The following is a 16,264-nucleotide window of genomic DNA, read 5'->3' as shown; positions in this document are numbered from 1 at the left end:
TAGAATGTATACATTTCTGAGAACCTGAATTACTTTGTAGTTATTTAAGTTGTCAAGAAAAAGCTAAAATTAGATTTTCAGATTTTACATAGAAAGTTTTCAGGGTGGTTTCCAACACTGAACTTACTGCTTTTTTATGTTTTACTAGGTCGATCGGGATCGAGACCTTCTTATTCAGCAGACCATGAGGCAGCTGAACAATCACTTTGGGCGAAGATGTGCTACTACTCCAATGGCTGTACACAGAGTAAAAGTCACATTTAAGGATGAGCCAGGAGAGGGCAGTGGTGTAGCACGGAGTTTTTATACAGCCATCGCACAAGCGTTTTTGTCAAATGAAAAATTGCCAAATCTAGATTGTATCCAAAATGCCAACAAAGGCACTCACACAAGTAAGTAGTCTCCAGATAGCAGACATCATACAAATCTTTATTTGTTTGATTGAGACAATGATAATGATGGTTGTATGTATTTATAGTGGGAGAACTTTAATGTACATTTACATTTTTATATACTTTTATTCTAGATTAATGATTTAATCTTGTTTACACTACTTTAATAGACAGTTTAGCAGTTTGCCCTTTTACCTCATATTTTCCTTAATGTTTACGTTTATGAGTTTCTTGTCTTAGTTGTTACAGGTTTGGGAGTGGGAGGTTGTAAGATCCATGGTAATGTAAAAGTTCTGCGAGCAGATTGCAGTATTTTCCCACCCCTATATTTAATTGGTACAGATACCTGAGAAGAAAATACTGTTCCTTAGAGCAGTGCTATTAAAAGTATGATTTGTAGCACGAGCTGGTGTGGCTCAGTTGGGCGTCATCTGTGCAGCGAAAGGTTGCCAGTTCGATTCCTGGTCAGGGCACTTGCCCAGGTTGTGGGCTTGATCCCTGGTGCGGTGCGCGCAGGAGGCGGCTTATCGGTGTTACCCTCTCACATTGATGTTTCTCTCTCCCCCTCTCCCTTTCCCTACCCCCCTCCATTCCTCTAAAAGATCAATAAAAATATAATTTTTTTAAAAAAAGTGTGATTTGTAGTGTTGCTACTGGTTCCCAATGAGATAATGGAGCTTGGCAACCAAATGTAAATTAGTTGACTATGTCACTAACCTCCCTGTTTGGTTTTTGGTAGTAAGATTTCTATTAACATCCTGGTGCAAACTGTTTACCTCCTTTGAGCAGCACTTTGGGATTAGAACTCTTGCCTAATTTTCAAGATTACAATTAGCAAATTAAAAAGTCTGTGAAAGTGACAAAAAGCCTTGAGTAGGTGATAATTGGCAATTCATGTAAAGCAGGGGGCAGAATATCGTCAATTTTGTACGTGGATGGAAATAGTAATTGAGGGAGAGGGAGTTACTAAGATAATCCCATATTTTAACGAGGCTGTAGGTATGTTTTATTGGGATTCTGTAAACTGCCACAGTAGAGGCTGAATGAGCTCTGTAAAGGATTGAGATTGAAAAGATGGGGAGTGGACTCCAGCCTTTCATCAGTGGTTTTACCATTTGACTTTCTATAGTTTTATGATAGGAAATTGACAAATGTAAATGAAGAAACCTGGGGAGTCTTAACAATTCAAAAATAACTTTTCTGCATATTCTTCAGAAACCACACTCTGACTTATGTTTATAGTTTTACAAATAATAATAGCTAATGTTATGAGTGGCCTATAATGCTTTAAATCAAATACTGATAATAGGAAAGATATTCAAATCTGATTCTAATCTGTAAGAAATTTCAGCATTATTTTTGGTCAAACTAACATAGCCCTGGTTGCTACGTATTATTTCACAGCTTTGACATGACAAGGGGAAAAAGTCATTAAGCAAATACTGAGTGAACATCTTTTCCGTGCTAGATACATTGTGCACAATCACCCCAACCCTCAAAACCATAGGGAGAGTGAGAGAAAGGCACCACCACAGGTGAAAGGAAGATGGTTCTATAGTTGTTGTGTCTTACTATGTTGGGTCATGTCCTCACATTGACTTTATTTCATATTTTCTTCCAGGTCTAATGCAGAGATTAAGGAACAGAGGAGAGCGGGATCGGGAAAGGGAGAGAGAAAGGGAAATGAGGAGAAGTAGTGGCTTGCGAGCCGGTTCCCGGAGAGATCGGGATAGGTGAGATGATTTTGTATCTTTTATTGAATTTTACCTTTTTGGATGAATTGAAAGTGGGCCTATAAATAAAAGAATCTTAATTATGGACTCTTTTTTAGAAAATGAAACTTAATATTTGGATATGTACATAATAACTAAAAAGCTAACAAACTGTTATTAAAGTGTTCTGCTTTAAAAACTCTCAAGGGCAGTTGAAATTATATTCACCTTTGAAACATTTATTAAGTTTGTTTTAAAATTATAATTATTGCAATTTTGTTATTTAACCCTTTTAATTTTTATCCTGGTGCAGTGACTGGCATTTTACTTTTGACTATGGTCTCCAGGAATTATGGGTGGGCTCTTGATTCTGGTATTTTAAGGCCCTCTCCCTTAGAATCAAGTTGAACGGTGCATTGTGAGTTTATAGATTGGCAAGTGACAAAATCCAGATAAACTTTATTTCCCAACATCATCAAGTTAGGCATCCACCACCATGGTGTGCCATTTCCAACTTCATTACCTGTTGTGCTGATGTTTCATTTTGCAGACAGAGGAAATGAAACCGTAATAGCTTTGTTCTTCTTTCAGAGACTTCAGAAGACAGCTTTCCATTGACACTAGACCCTTCAGACCAGCCTCTGAAGGGAATCCCAGCGATGACCCGGACCCGCTGCCGGCGCATCGGCAGGCGCTGGGAGAGAGACTTTATCCCCGTGTACAAGCAATGCAACCAGTATGTACCGTGCACTTAGCTGCCACCTAATTGGCTGTGTGCCATTTTTGTTTTTGAATTAAAGTTGGTATTTTAAAAAATTGTCAGCTCCTGGCAAGTCAGGTGGTTGAGTACTGGAGTAAGAATGAAGTTTAGGGAACATATTTGCTGGAGAGAAGCTGTATAGCTCGAGGTTTGTTCTATTTCCTCTATTTCCTACCTATGCTACTGTGGCATTCTACCTAATAAGTTCCTTGTGTGCTAAAGAATTCTCTGTGCATTGTAGTTATTTGTACCCATATTTGCACAAATTGTTACATTTTAAAGCAGACTTTTTGTGTTATCAACCTGTAGCTAGAACACATTGCAAGTACTGTGTTTTACTACTGGTAAGTATTGCAAGTTTTCTATTTTGAATGTTCCCTCGGAGGTTTCTTTCATAATATGAAACAAACTGGTTGTGGTTTTTGTCTTTATACATAACTATATGTACAAGTTATATAGCAAAAGAATAATAAAACAGAAACCTAATTATAGTTCTTTCAGTAAATCTTTAACCTTAAACACGGGCATCTTTTCCTCTCTTCTTCCTACGTTACTTCTCCCATCTCTCTTCCTACAAATGAAAGAAACGTGCTTGGCTCTCTGATAGGAAATTTGTATGTTTTCTCGTGAATATTCAGAAGCATTAGTTACAGAAAGTCTCACTACACAAATAATAAACTAGCTTTAACAAGACTGCGTGTGCATGGGCTGTTCCCCACCAAAGTTCTCTATGATTAAGCTTCTGTTTAATGAAATTCCTTATTGGTATAGAAACTTTTGAATTGTTATCGAAGTTTGTCATATTTCTTTTTCTTTTGGGGGGCAGGCAAGATTGTTGATTTAAACAAGAGATTTCAGAGATGAGGGGAATTAACATTTATTCATCGTTTCCAGGCATTTGCGAGTAAAATCACTGGCATGTTGTTGGAGTTATCCCCAGCTCAGCTGCTTCTCCTTCTGGCAAGTGAAGATTCTCTGAGAGCAAGAGTGGATGAGGCCATGGAACTCATTATTGCACACGGACGGTAATGGGGACAGCTGGGAAAGCATTTCAGTTTAGACACCTACTTTGTGATGAGGATGTGGGTGCCACCGTGTCTTAGAATTCACACTGTAAAGCAGAAGACTTTAAATGGCTTTTTAAGAGATGGCTTAAAATCCATGATTGAGAGAGCTGAGTTTCACGTGTATTAGAAAGGTCGAATTTCAGCATTTCAGCATCCCTTCCGTACCTGATATTTAGAAATTGTAAGAGGTGCATCTCAAATTCTCCACCAGGATCCCCTCATGGCAGAGACTAAATACCTCAAGGAATTGGGGTGCAGTCCCTGAGTTGTTGCAGTAAGTTATGGAATTTCTTTCAGGCCTCCTGCGTTATCTCAGTCCATGCACGTGTTTGCTCTCCACTGTGTAATACCTTTGTTCTAATACGAAATTTTTAATTTCTAACAGTTAAATGACTTACCCATCTTTTCTAAGGCAACAAGTGATACTAGGAAGATATGTCGTACTTGTGCTGTGCCTTCTACCCTGGGGCTACCCTAATACCCAGTTTGAGGCTTTAAGGTGTTCCGTATTTTAGATGAAATTTTCTTTTTTTCTTCCTAGTCATGATTTTGAATGAGGAACTTAGGTTAGATCTAGTGCTAGAGATGGAAAGTGGGAAAGCTAAGCACTGAAACTAAGCAGCCACTTCCCGTTTCAGACTTTGAATGGTCCAGGCCAAAAACTATTGCTAGAAGTTTATTTTCTTTGCTATTACTGTTTTTCTTCTCTAGACTTTATGCACTATTTCTTTATTCTTCTGTGTCTCTGGAGGTATCAGCACACTGATATAGCTCAGCCCATCATAGAAAATGTTGAGAGGAATGTATATTTTGATAAAAGAGTTTTGTAAATATATATAAGGTTTGCTAATCTAGTAGTGTTATATGGAGTGCAAATACTACATCATATGGTTGCTCCCTTCACCTACCTTGTTTTACAGAGTGAACAGTGAAGTTAATAGTATTCTAGAATAATACACTAAAGAATTTGATTCCAGCTGTGATTACTTTCTGAACATTTTTCTGTTCTTTACAATGCTTCCCAAGCTTAAGCTTTAGCACCCCTGTGAAGGCCACATTTATTTTGTCTTAACCTTTAGCTTATTGTCTTGAACCATACCTGGAACATCTAGTGCTTTTGTTATGTCTCTGCTTTAAGATTAGTGAGTGTCCTGGATATTTATAACTTCAAAACTTAAATGTATTTATAAATTCTTGTAAATTTAAATTCAAGTGTTTTCTCTACACTAATTTCTAGAAGTTTCAGTTATCTGGAATGTGAAAGGCTTTTTGTTTGTTTTTAGGGAAAATGGAGCTGATAGTATCCTGGATCTTGGATTATTAGACTCCTCAGAAAAGGTACAGGTAAGGGATATTTTGTACATGCGCTGTTAATAAGCACTTGGAACTTGAATTACAGAAGGGGAGGAAAGCCATATTTATGAAGGAACTATGTCTTCCTTCATAAGTAAAAGGCTTGATTATAGTAGAGAAAAAAACAAAGATAGGTGTCATGCGCAGAATCAAGTAAGTTTTGTTTAGTTAGGGCTCAGTGTAACCCCACTCACTGGCCGCCTTCGTTTGAGCACAGCCTGAATTAAGCTTTAATTTAGAGATGTCATGAATTAGTAGCAGAGGAGGAGAGGCCACATGGAATCCTAGCACTTATTCCTCAAAGCAGCAGTTGAGTGCCTAAGATGCAGACAAAGCACGACAGGTGGTATAGCGGTAAAGGAGGCGATTTAGTGCGTGATGCATTTCATTCTTCAGTGACCCGAGAACCTCACTGTCAGCCAGGATGGAGCAAGCCCAATGCAGTCTCATCTCTAACTGCTTACAGCTGAAAACTCTGGACAAATACAAATGGGGATCCTGAAAAGTAAACACACGGTTTGGAGAAGGAAATCAAAATTTGAAAAACAACTGGTAGGGCATCGTTTCAAGGAGGGGAGAGTAGAAAGCTGATCATTGGTACTCCATGTTAGCTGGAAGGTAGAGCAGAGGTGTGAGAGCTAACCTGTAGTACAGACCACTGTCCACGGCTCAGGCTACCTCGAATGGTGACTGCAGGGCAGACCCTAAACAGTACAAGGAAAGGCTTTGGAGACTTAGTCGGCGTTGGTATCGTCACCACTACATGTAGAAGGCGGCACTTCCAACCTGAAGCTGACCGGGTCGATTGCCTCCTGAAGCCAAAACACCAACATTCTCCATATCTTTTTAACAAGACCTCAGCTTTCACAACAATATTCAAAGTCCAGGGTACACTCCAAAATTACTCAACATACAAAGAACCAGGAGAGACTGACCAATTCTTCCAGGGAAAAAACTAGTAGATGCTAACTTAGAGATGGCCCACTTGCTGGAATTATCAAAGACTTTACATCTCATGTTCTTTCTCTGAGGTAAGGTAAACACTGAGGAATGACAAGATAGAGGTTCTAAGCAGAGAAATAGAAACTTTGTAAGCGAACGAGAGGAAAATTCTAGAATTACAAGTACAATGTCTGAAAGAAAATAATTCATTGGATAGGTCAATAGAATGAAGATGACAGAGGAAAATGTCAGTCACCTTAGAGCTAGAAATTATCCATTTAGAAAACAGAAGATTTCAAACAGAACTGTTTCAGGGACCATGAATGATCAGACATTCATGCGTTGGAGTACCCATGAAAAGAAGAGAGAGTTTGCTACAGGAAAAATATTTGAAGAAATAATAGCTGAAACTTCCCAAGTTTGATGCAAGGCAGGTTTATAGATTCAAGAAAGTCAGTGAACTGTAAACAAGGTAAACTGAAAGAAAACTATGTCTAGACACATTATAATCAAACTGCTTTTGTAAAATGAAGCAGCCAAAGAACAGTGCCTTGCATGGAAACAATGATTGGAAAGACTGGATTTCTCATTAGAAACTGGGAAGGTTGGAAGAGAATGGAACGTCATCCTTAAAGTGCTTTAAAAATGATCACTCTAGGCTTCTACGTCCAGTGAAAATATCTTTAAGGAGTTAAAGGGAAAGAAGCTACGAGAGGTCCATTAAAGTGATTTTATTTATATGAGCAGGGAAGTTAAAGACTTAACGTGCACAAGCTTTGTACATCACAGTTCTGAGAGGATGAATTAAAAGTTTACCGTTAGTATGTTACACACATACAGTTAAATATGAATGTTGCTCTACCTACCTGACTTCACTTTGAATGATTTTAAGTTCATATGTTTTGTTTTTAAAATTAATCTTGGGACTTAATCTCTGATACTGTTACTAGGAAAACCGAAAGCGTCATGGCTCTAGTCGCAGTGTAGTAGATATGGATCTAGATGACACAGATGATGGTGATGACAATGCCCCTTTGTTTTACCAACCTGGAAAAAGAGGATTTTATACTCCAAGACCTGGCAAAAACACAGAAGCAAGGTTGAATTGTTTCAGAAACATTGGCAGGTAACATACTTCTAATCTTATATTTGAATTTTTAAAAAATTTCAGTTAATGAGACTTTTAAAATATATTAGCTTTTTAAATGTGCATACTGATTCACACTGATTAGAAGTGAGGCTATAGAAAATTTCTCAATGCTATATGTATATTATCTCTGTGAGGTGTTATACATATTCCAGAATTATTTGTAAATTTAAATATTTACTGTTTTTATTTTTAGGATTCTTGGACTGTGTCTGTTACAGAATGAACTATGTCCTATCACGTTGAATAGGCATGTGATTAAAGTGTTGCTTGGTAGAAAAGTAAGTGATTTTAATGAATCAGACTGCTCTTACAATTGCAAAAATTTCCTATTCTGAAACAGTTATATACTAGCATACTGATTATGGCATTAATTTTGTGTTAAGTTTTAAAGCATTATAGCCATTATAAATAACTTTCAAGCATTATTTAATCAAACCTCCTATTGTTTTCTGTTAATACAGCAATATCATATATGTGCATGTGTGTGTACATATATATATATACATATATAATTCTCCTAAAAAAGAAAGACCTGACCCTATTGAATTCTAAAAAGCGTTCTAGCTAAAATGTCCTTGTGTAAAGAAGAACTGGGATTAAAGTTCAGCAGCATACACGTGTTACTATGTCTAGCCTTTAACAAGGTTTATGGAAAAGATCTTGGAATCAAATAGACTCAAGTTTAACCCAATGACATGATCTTCAGCAAGCTACTGAATTCCTTTGAGCATCAGATTTATCATCTGGAATTAATAATCTGAATTTTATAATTATTAAGGGTTGGATGCATATTTAGTGTAGGACCAGTTTCTCGGCATAATCATTGTTTAATAATTAGTGTGCTGGTTTTTGCAAACATTATTTTGGAACTTAAAAAAATTACACTATTGGCTTTAAATTTTTCAAAATATATGTTACACTTTTCATACTTTAAAATGTATTGTCAGAACCAAAGATGTATTAAATTTTACTGCTTTAAATCAGTTATTATATATTTATTGGAAGATTATTCTTTATCAGTATATCTTCAAACTATTCTTTATCACGGATTTTAATTTACTAATGAATCCAGTAAAGATTGAAAAAATTAATTTTCGTATGATTACTTACTTAGGTCAATTGGCATGATTTTGCTTTTTTTGACCCTGTGATGTACGAGAGTTTGCGGCAACTTATCCTCGCTTCTCAGAGTTCAGATGCTGATGCTGTTTTCTCAGCAATGGATTTGGCTTTTGCAATTGACCTGTGTAAAGAAGAGGGTGGAGGACAGGTAAAGCAATTACGTAGTTTTCTAATTCTGGCAAGAGAATTTGGTTGGTTTATTGTGCTTATGTTATATAGAAACAGTTTAGATAGATAGGAGCCAAGAAAAAGACACACAGAAAAGACAGCGGAGACTTACAGACAGAGAGCAAGAGACAAGTTGAGAAGCAGAAGAGTTTTTTTGTACTTATTTGTCTCTCTTAGATTCTTGTCAGATACGGAATTGTCTTTAAATTTAAAAAATTAGGAAGTTGCTTTATGAACTGTGTTAAAGTGCTGAGGTCCCAGAAAACCTCAACTATTGTTCGTGGGTTCCGAAGAAGGGACCTGGAGGACTGGCTGTGGAGGACACGGGTTTATAGGACTTAGGTGCTCACGGCGGCAGCTGACCGGTGACGTTTATGTCGGAGTGGCTGCCCAGTGCTATTGTTTTGCCACCGTCAGACTTCCCCAGAACAAGGTTTTATAGAGCACAGAAAACAGAGAAACAGGGCGTGCAGGGGAGGGTGATGGGCCTGAGACCAAGCACTGGCTGTTTACCGTCCAGACTCACTTCTAGAAGCAGTTCTCTTTGGCCTTTCTTAGGCTGAGTTGCTCGCCAGGTTCCCAAGGTCTCTCCTGCGTCCAGATGGCTTCACTGTGTTCCCCACGGGGAGGAGGGGGAGCTGGATGTGTCCTGGGAAGCGGCGCATTTTCCCACTTACCATACAAACTGTTAACTTATTACTGCTTTGACAAAATTACTGTTAAATGGCATTGCTAAATTTTCACAGGTTGAACTTATTCCTAATGGTGTAAATATACCAGTGACTCCCCAGAATGTGTATGAGTATGTGCGGAAGTATGCAGAGCACAGAATGTTGGTCGTTGCAGAACAGCCATTACATGTAAGTGTTTTCTAAGAAGTGTTACTTGATCTGATGAGGGTCTGTGTGTCTTCGTCTGTGGCAAACTTGCTCAGTATATTCAGCTGCCTGTAAACGGTCAACATTTTTAAACCAAAGTGACTTTACAATGTAAATTATACCTGAGAATCCAGGCCTATTACTTACTTTTAGGTGAAACTACTTGGAAAAACCATGTAATCATCAGAGTTAATTTGATGGGCAAAAGTTTGGAAAGGATGCTTATGGGACTGAAATGACTACTGTTTTGGGGTCCTATGACCACCCATACTTTTGCTGACCTACTAGATTGACTCCTAGGACTCAGAGGTAGTTGCACTCGTAGTTACGGTTTATTATAGCAAAAAGACTCTCAGGGAGGGGGAAAAAATGTATCAGGCAGAGTGTATAGAGGCATCCAGGTGCAGGCTTCCAAAGTTCTCTGTCTGGGGACATGGGTTGTCTCAAAGAGCACGCTTCTTCCTCCAGCAGTGAATTCAGCCGTACATGTGCAGTGTTTGTGCTAAGGGAATCCCTCTTAAGAGTCAGTAGGCTTTTTAATTGGAGGCCAGTCCCGTTAGCATATTCCTGCCTGCACAACCAGACATGATTACTGGAAATCAGACTCTGAGAGGGAAGCACGTGTTCATCGTGAGTCACACTGTTCGCTCCAATAGTCTAGGCAAGCTGTACAGCAGGGTTCGTTGCCCCAGATATTCACAGGCACATCAGTTAGTAATGTAAGGATTCCAAAAACCAAGTTAGTTCCCAGATGCCAGCCGAGAGCCATTCAGGCCCTCTAAAGAGCAACATCAAGCTTGCTACATTAACTCTTTCCCCTTCTAGGCTAAAATGTTTGCTTATGTAGACTTCGGACTGGTAGTGTCGTGTTTCTGATTTGGGCTGGGAATAATTGTGCAGGCTCTGGAGTTACACTGTCAGGGTTCAAATCCTGGCTGTAGCACCCTCTAGCTTTGTGACATTAGTAAACCACTCACGTTCTTTGTGCCTTGGTTCCCCCCCTCTGCAAATTGAGGATAGGGTTAAATGAATTAATGCATGTAAGGTGCTTAGAACAGTTCTTGGCATGTGGTAATTTCTCTGTAAACTTCTAGATTTTGGGTTTGTGTCAAAGTTTGATTTGTTACTATCATACCTATCTTAGGATGGTGACAGGATAGCATGTTAAACAAATTGAAGCTGTTCTTATTTATTCAACAACTACCCTGTTTGTTATTAATACAGTTTAAACAGCTGCTTCAGTTGATGACTGGTGTGTAATACACTTCACTTTCGAAATGAAGCCTATTCTTGAAGCACTGCCCCTCTCCCCCCGCCTCCCTTAAATATTGGGCTTTAACAATAAAGGCTACATGGGAAAGTACCGATAGTAATGAAGGGTGATCTTTAAAATTCTCTAGGCAATGAGGAAAGGTCTCCTAGATGTGCTTCCAAAAAACTCACTGGAAGATTTAACAGCAGAAGACTTTAGGCTTTTGGTAAACGGCTGTGGCGAAGTCAATGTGCAGATGCTGATCAGTTTTACCTCTTTCAATGATGAATCAGGTACGACATTTCTGAAATGTTTGTTTAAGGAATAAGCTACATAGATAGATTGGTCAGTCAGCACTTTCCGAGTTTCTAGTTTTTAGATACAGGGCTTTGGAAATGCTCTATTACTCAGATGCTTAAAAGGTTTTTTTACATTTTTTTTTAACATACGATTGAATGATGATGGCTTAGTGTTTATTTTTATTGCTTAATTTTTCTAGACTTTAAAGAATATATGGGTTGTAAAATAAAAATTCCTTGTGGTGTGAGCAACTGGGTGAAAAGGATTTTATGTACTAATTCAGAAAAAACAATCCATGTGTCACTTCCATTGAACTTACCCAGTTGAGGTCTCTTAAACTCTCTAGTTAAAGAATTTGACTGCATGATGTCTGCTTTGTAGAACTAGACCCAAAGCGCACTTACAAAGACATAGCAGCACAAAACACATGAAGAACCTAGAAAGAATAGAGAGAGGTAGTGATAATCCTCCTACAATAACACTTACCTTCAGTGCTTGATTTGCTGCAACTCTTGTCTTTTCGAAGTCTTATAGTCTAGGAATAGACTTCTTAGCTGTGACTATACCATAAAACACGAAGCTCCAAGAAATTCATGATGAGAGGATTATACCTATAGTCCAAGACTGTTGCCTACATTGAAGGTACCAGTTTTTTCCCCTTTATTTTTCATACTTTGCAAACAGCTTCAGTCAAATTCTAGTAAGTTAAATTTGGATAAATTTTCTTGTTTTTTCCATGCTTGGCAATATGTAGGTCATTGTGTAATCGTTTTTGTGCTACTTTTTAATATAGTTTTCAGTACTTCTCAGGTAAGAATTTGTCTCATTTACAAGTCAAAAACCTAGGAGGGGGAAGAATATATCTAAAGATAATCCAAATGTGATCCTCAGATCACAGCAGCAGCATCCAAAGCTTTCTAGAAATGCAGTATTTCTAATTCTTCCCCCCCTCTTTCCCCTAGACCTAGTGAATGAGAATCTGCATTTTAAAAAGATCCCAAGTGATTTGTAAATTCATTAAAATTTGAGAAGCACTTGCTTAAGATCATGAGAATAATCATGACTTACAGATGGAATTAAAGTCATGTGATTATCAATTTTGAGACTAGTGGTTAATTTTTCTTATCTTGCTCATCTTGAGTTAGGATTGACTAATAAACTACAGAGGTTTTACATTATGCCTAATTTTCTATATTAGGAATTAGACCTAAATGACACTTTAATATTATATATGTGTGTGTGTGTGTCTTTATAATAAGAAATACACTAAAAATGTAACTACTGATACAGTAGATTGACTTTAACTCTTCATTCTTAGGAGAAAATGCCGAGAAGCTCTTACAGTTCAAGCGTTGGTTCTGGTCAATAGTAGAGAAGATGAGCATGACAGAGCGACAGGATCTTGTAAGTTTACAGAATTTGTAGAACAAAATATACAATTTTAAAATACTGTGTATGAGCCTTTTGTTAAAAGTTTGTAACGATTGGTTATTTTAATTTTGGCTAAAGAAATGAGAGTGTCAGAAATCACAGGCAGTTTTGTTTTACTAGTCCACAACAGAACACCTGAAGTGTTCATGAACGCTGTACGCCAAGTGAGAGAAATACATCTTGGCTGTAATACGACATTTAGTCGCAGAAGATAACACCAGCTTACTGTTGAGACCCGTTTTCCCCCCTGTAGTGCTTGCTTGCGTATGTTGGCTGCTCCTTTTATACATCCTTCATCCTTTTGACTAGTACCAAGCCTTTCCAAAATTTCTGAATAGTATAGTATCTTGACTGCTATCTGTACACTAGGAATACAGATACCTTTATTGTGATTGTGGATATTAAACCTATGATTTTAATCTTATTATTACGTATTAACTTAGAAGCATAAATTAGGTAATTTTAACTTTGGTCATAGTGAAAAGTCTATCCTAAGTCAGTGGAATCTATGTCCAGCCTGAAATATATCCATAACCAAATCAACCTGTCCATTAATCTTGAAAGGGAAGTCTCCACTAGACTTTCTTATAGAAATTTGAGGGACATTTCCCTCAAATTTTAATACAAGAATGGGGCTTTGTGTGTATATTGCCATATTAAGATTTGGATGTTAATCTGTTAAAAGTCAAAACTATAATTATTATATTTCTGTTTAGGTTTACTTTTGGACATCAAGCCCATCGTTACCAGCCAGTGAAGAAGGATTTCAGCCTATGCCCTCAATCACAATAAGACCACCAGATGACCAACATCTTCCTACTGCAAATACTTGCATTTCTCGACTTTACGTCCCACTCTATTCCTCTAAACAGATTCTCAAACAGAAATTGCTACTCGCCATTAAGACCAAGAATTTTGGTTTTGTGTAGAGTATAAAAAGTATGTACTGCTGTGTAATATTACTAGCTAATTTTGTAGATTTTTTTCCATTTGTCTATAAAAGTTTATGGAAGTCAATGCTGTCACACCCCCGGAGGCACCTAAAGAGATTAAATGCAGACATTCCTTGCTGAGTTTGTAGCCTGAAGGACTGAGGAGCACTGGCAACATTTGACTCTAATGGTTTGCTAGTTAACAACTTCTGGGTCTAACCCCAGCCAAAGATGACAGCAGAACAACATAATTTACACTGTGATTTATCTTTTTGCTGAGGGGAAAATGTAAAATGTTCTGAAAATTCACTGCTGCCTTTGTGGAAAGTGTTTCAGCAAAGGTTCTTGTATAGAGGGACTAGGGAATTTCAAAATAAAAAATTAAGTATGTTCTGTGTTTTCATTTTAACTTTTTTATGGTGGTTAATCTGTGGTTGGCTGCAATTGTGTATCATGTATATGGAACTTGTAAAAAGTTCTGGACATTCAGATCTTAGAGATAAAATCAGTTTCACCTATAAAACCCACTTATTGCGGTTTATTTTGGCTGCATTGAGCTCTAGGATATTAAATGAAATCACTAATATTTTGCATGTAATTGTTCATTTGAGTGAGGGCACTTTTTTGTACATAGGATGGGGCCAATGCACAATACTTTATCACAATCAACTTTTTTCCCCCCTTTGTATCCCTATTTCAATGAGCAGTCAGGAGGTTATGCACTTCAGTTCTACGTAGACATCTGTACTAAGGTATTCAGTTATGTAAATTCAGCCTGGGCACTTTCTGATAACTGTAAAATGTTTTATAAGATCATGATTACTGAAGATACATTTTGGAAAATTTTAAATGTTCGTGAGCAGCTTAACTACTTTTGTATCTAGCCTTTTTTAAGTATCTTGTTACATTTACTTTTTTAAATAAAGAAATTACAGAAGAAATGTCAAGTAATATTGAAGAAACAATAGTTTTTATTTATGTAGTTGTACATTTTTTTTAACTGAGGGCAATACACTGACACGGTTATGTGCATAAAAATTTTTGATTTAAAGAACTGAAAGTTTATATACACATGGACTATAAGAAACAAGAAAATCAGTCCACATTTTACAGTTAGCAGAGAATCCTGAATGGCACTGGCCAGGCCACCTTTTCTTTTTACAAATGGAGGAAGTGAAGTTGGGACCCTTACTTGGCATAGGAAGTTAATTCACACTAAATAACTATGTGACAGTCTCTTTTTTGACGACCCATTAATTATGTAGCGTAGGACCAAGCTCTCTAAATTCTTTTGGTTTTAGTAGCTTTGTTCAGTGGCACAATATGAAATGCAGTTTTCTTCAGTCTTCAATACAGTGACTTAAACTAGTCACTTTACATACTGAAAATGAGGAGGGAGATTCTCTGGAATTTCTCCTACCTTTCAGTTCCTTCATAGAACTGGCCTTAGGGATGTTTTTCATGTTCAAAGGCACTACACTTTTATCATATAACTTCCTTCAGAAGACTGAAGCACATGATATTCTCAGCCTTGCTGACGTAATATTAAAAATGAAAATGATAGTGAAACTCATTGTATTACTTAAAACTTACACAACATGCTGTTAGATTTATGTAAATTAGCCAAAAGTTATTTTACAAAGTAATGTTGGTTTTTATGTCTAAATGCTATTTCTGAGTAAATGAAATAGTAATTAGATTAAGAGCTGATCACTGGTATGTCTGAAATAGATTAAATTTATATATCACCTTAATTTCTGTATGCACATTATGGGATTGATAAAATATGAAATGAGAACAAACTAGATATGATTAGGACATTTGAAACCCTAATTGTGAACTTATTTTTAATAATTATTGAGAGAATGAAAATATTTAAAATAATGCAAAATGTCTTAAGTCTTCCTAAATCAAGATTTTGGTTAAAATGCTTTTAGGAATATTAAAAGCAGAGTGAGGTTTTTTTGGTTTTTTTTTTTAAGTAAAGCATAAAATGGTTTAAATGTAAAATAAAGTCATGTAAAATAAAGTTCTCTTTTGGTCTTGCTTAGTGATTAAATCTAATAGAACTGAAAACAAATTTAGGAAGAGAAGACCAAGAATGAACTTTACTGAAGGTTTTCAAAGTTTTGCTACTTCTGCTCTTTTTTCCTAAGTCATCTGAATATCGAAACTCCAGCATAATGGCTTATGGGGCAGACCTAAGACGGCTTTTTAAGAGTATGATTTCACTACTTAGTGTTTGCCCTTAAACATTTCTCTCCTAAAGATAGTGTGTGTGTTTAAAGGTAGTCAGCAATTTCTAGGTCTAAACTCAAACATGTCTTCCCTTGAGGCAGTTGTTCTCAGGTGACTGTAGGCCTAAGATGCTCTTGTGGGACTTGTTCATGCAGATCTGTCATGTTCTTGCTCAGGAAATCTTAAGTGGAAGACACATCTTACTATTATTTTTAAAATATGTCTTTATTGATTTCAGGGGGAGGAAGGGAAAGGGCGTGGGAGAGAGAAACATCAAGGAAGAGAGTCCTCATTGACCGGCCGCCTCCTGCACCCTCCCCCCCCCCATCTGGGGACCAAGCCCGCACCCCGGTCGTGTGCCCTGACCCAGAGTCGAACTTCGATCTCCAGGATCCTAGGTCGATGCTCGCCCGCTGAGCCATGCCCGGCTGGGCCACATCTTGATTCTTAAACAGCATTCCAGGAGACTCTGAAACTGCCCAAAGAGCATTACTTTTATTTACAAACAGAAATTCCCGTTTGTAAGCTCCCAAGAGCCAAATCTTTCCTCTACTTTAAAACCTATTT

The 16,264-nt window shown here is 37.3% G+C and overlaps 1 protein-coding gene across 8 annotated transcripts in view; it reads left to right on the top strand.

Annotated features, from left to right (window-relative positions):
• Positions 1–13,849, top strand: part of UBR5 (ubiquitin protein ligase E3 component n-recognin 5) — a 104,147-nt gene extending 90,298 nt beyond the window's left edge. For all 8 annotated transcript variants that reach the window (XM_081116339.1, XM_081116338.1, XM_081116335.1 and 5 more), the window contains exons 48-59: positions 149–392; positions 2,014–2,125; positions 2,696–2,840; positions 3,759–3,889; positions 5,215–5,275; positions 7,177–7,352; positions 7,570–7,654; positions 8,491–8,646; positions 9,413–9,526; positions 10,945–11,089; positions 12,415–12,500; positions 13,244–13,849. In XM_081116339.1, the coding sequence (XP_080972465.1) occupies positions 149–392; positions 2,014–2,125; positions 2,696–2,840; positions 3,759–3,889; positions 5,215–5,275; positions 7,177–7,352; positions 7,570–7,654; positions 8,491–8,646; positions 9,413–9,526; positions 10,945–11,089; positions 12,415–12,500; positions 13,244–13,456 (1,668 nt within the window). In that variant the 3' untranslated portion in view covers positions 13,457–13,849. The remainder of the gene's footprint in view (positions 1–148; positions 393–2,013; positions 2,126–2,695; positions 2,841–3,758; positions 3,890–5,214; positions 5,276–7,176; positions 7,353–7,569; positions 7,655–8,490; positions 8,647–9,412; positions 9,527–10,944; positions 11,090–12,414; positions 12,501–13,243) is intronic.
• The last annotated feature ends 2,415 nt before the right edge of the window (positions 13,850–16,264 follow it).

The sequence above is a fragment of the Miniopterus schreibersii genome (assembly GCF_964146895.1).
Source record: "Miniopterus schreibersii genome assembly, chromosome: 17".
NCBI lineage: Eukaryota > Metazoa > Chordata > Mammalia > Chiroptera > Miniopteridae > Miniopterus > Miniopterus schreibersii.
Note: the sequence above shows the minus strand (reverse complement) of the source record. Positions and strands in the feature narration are given on the sequence as shown.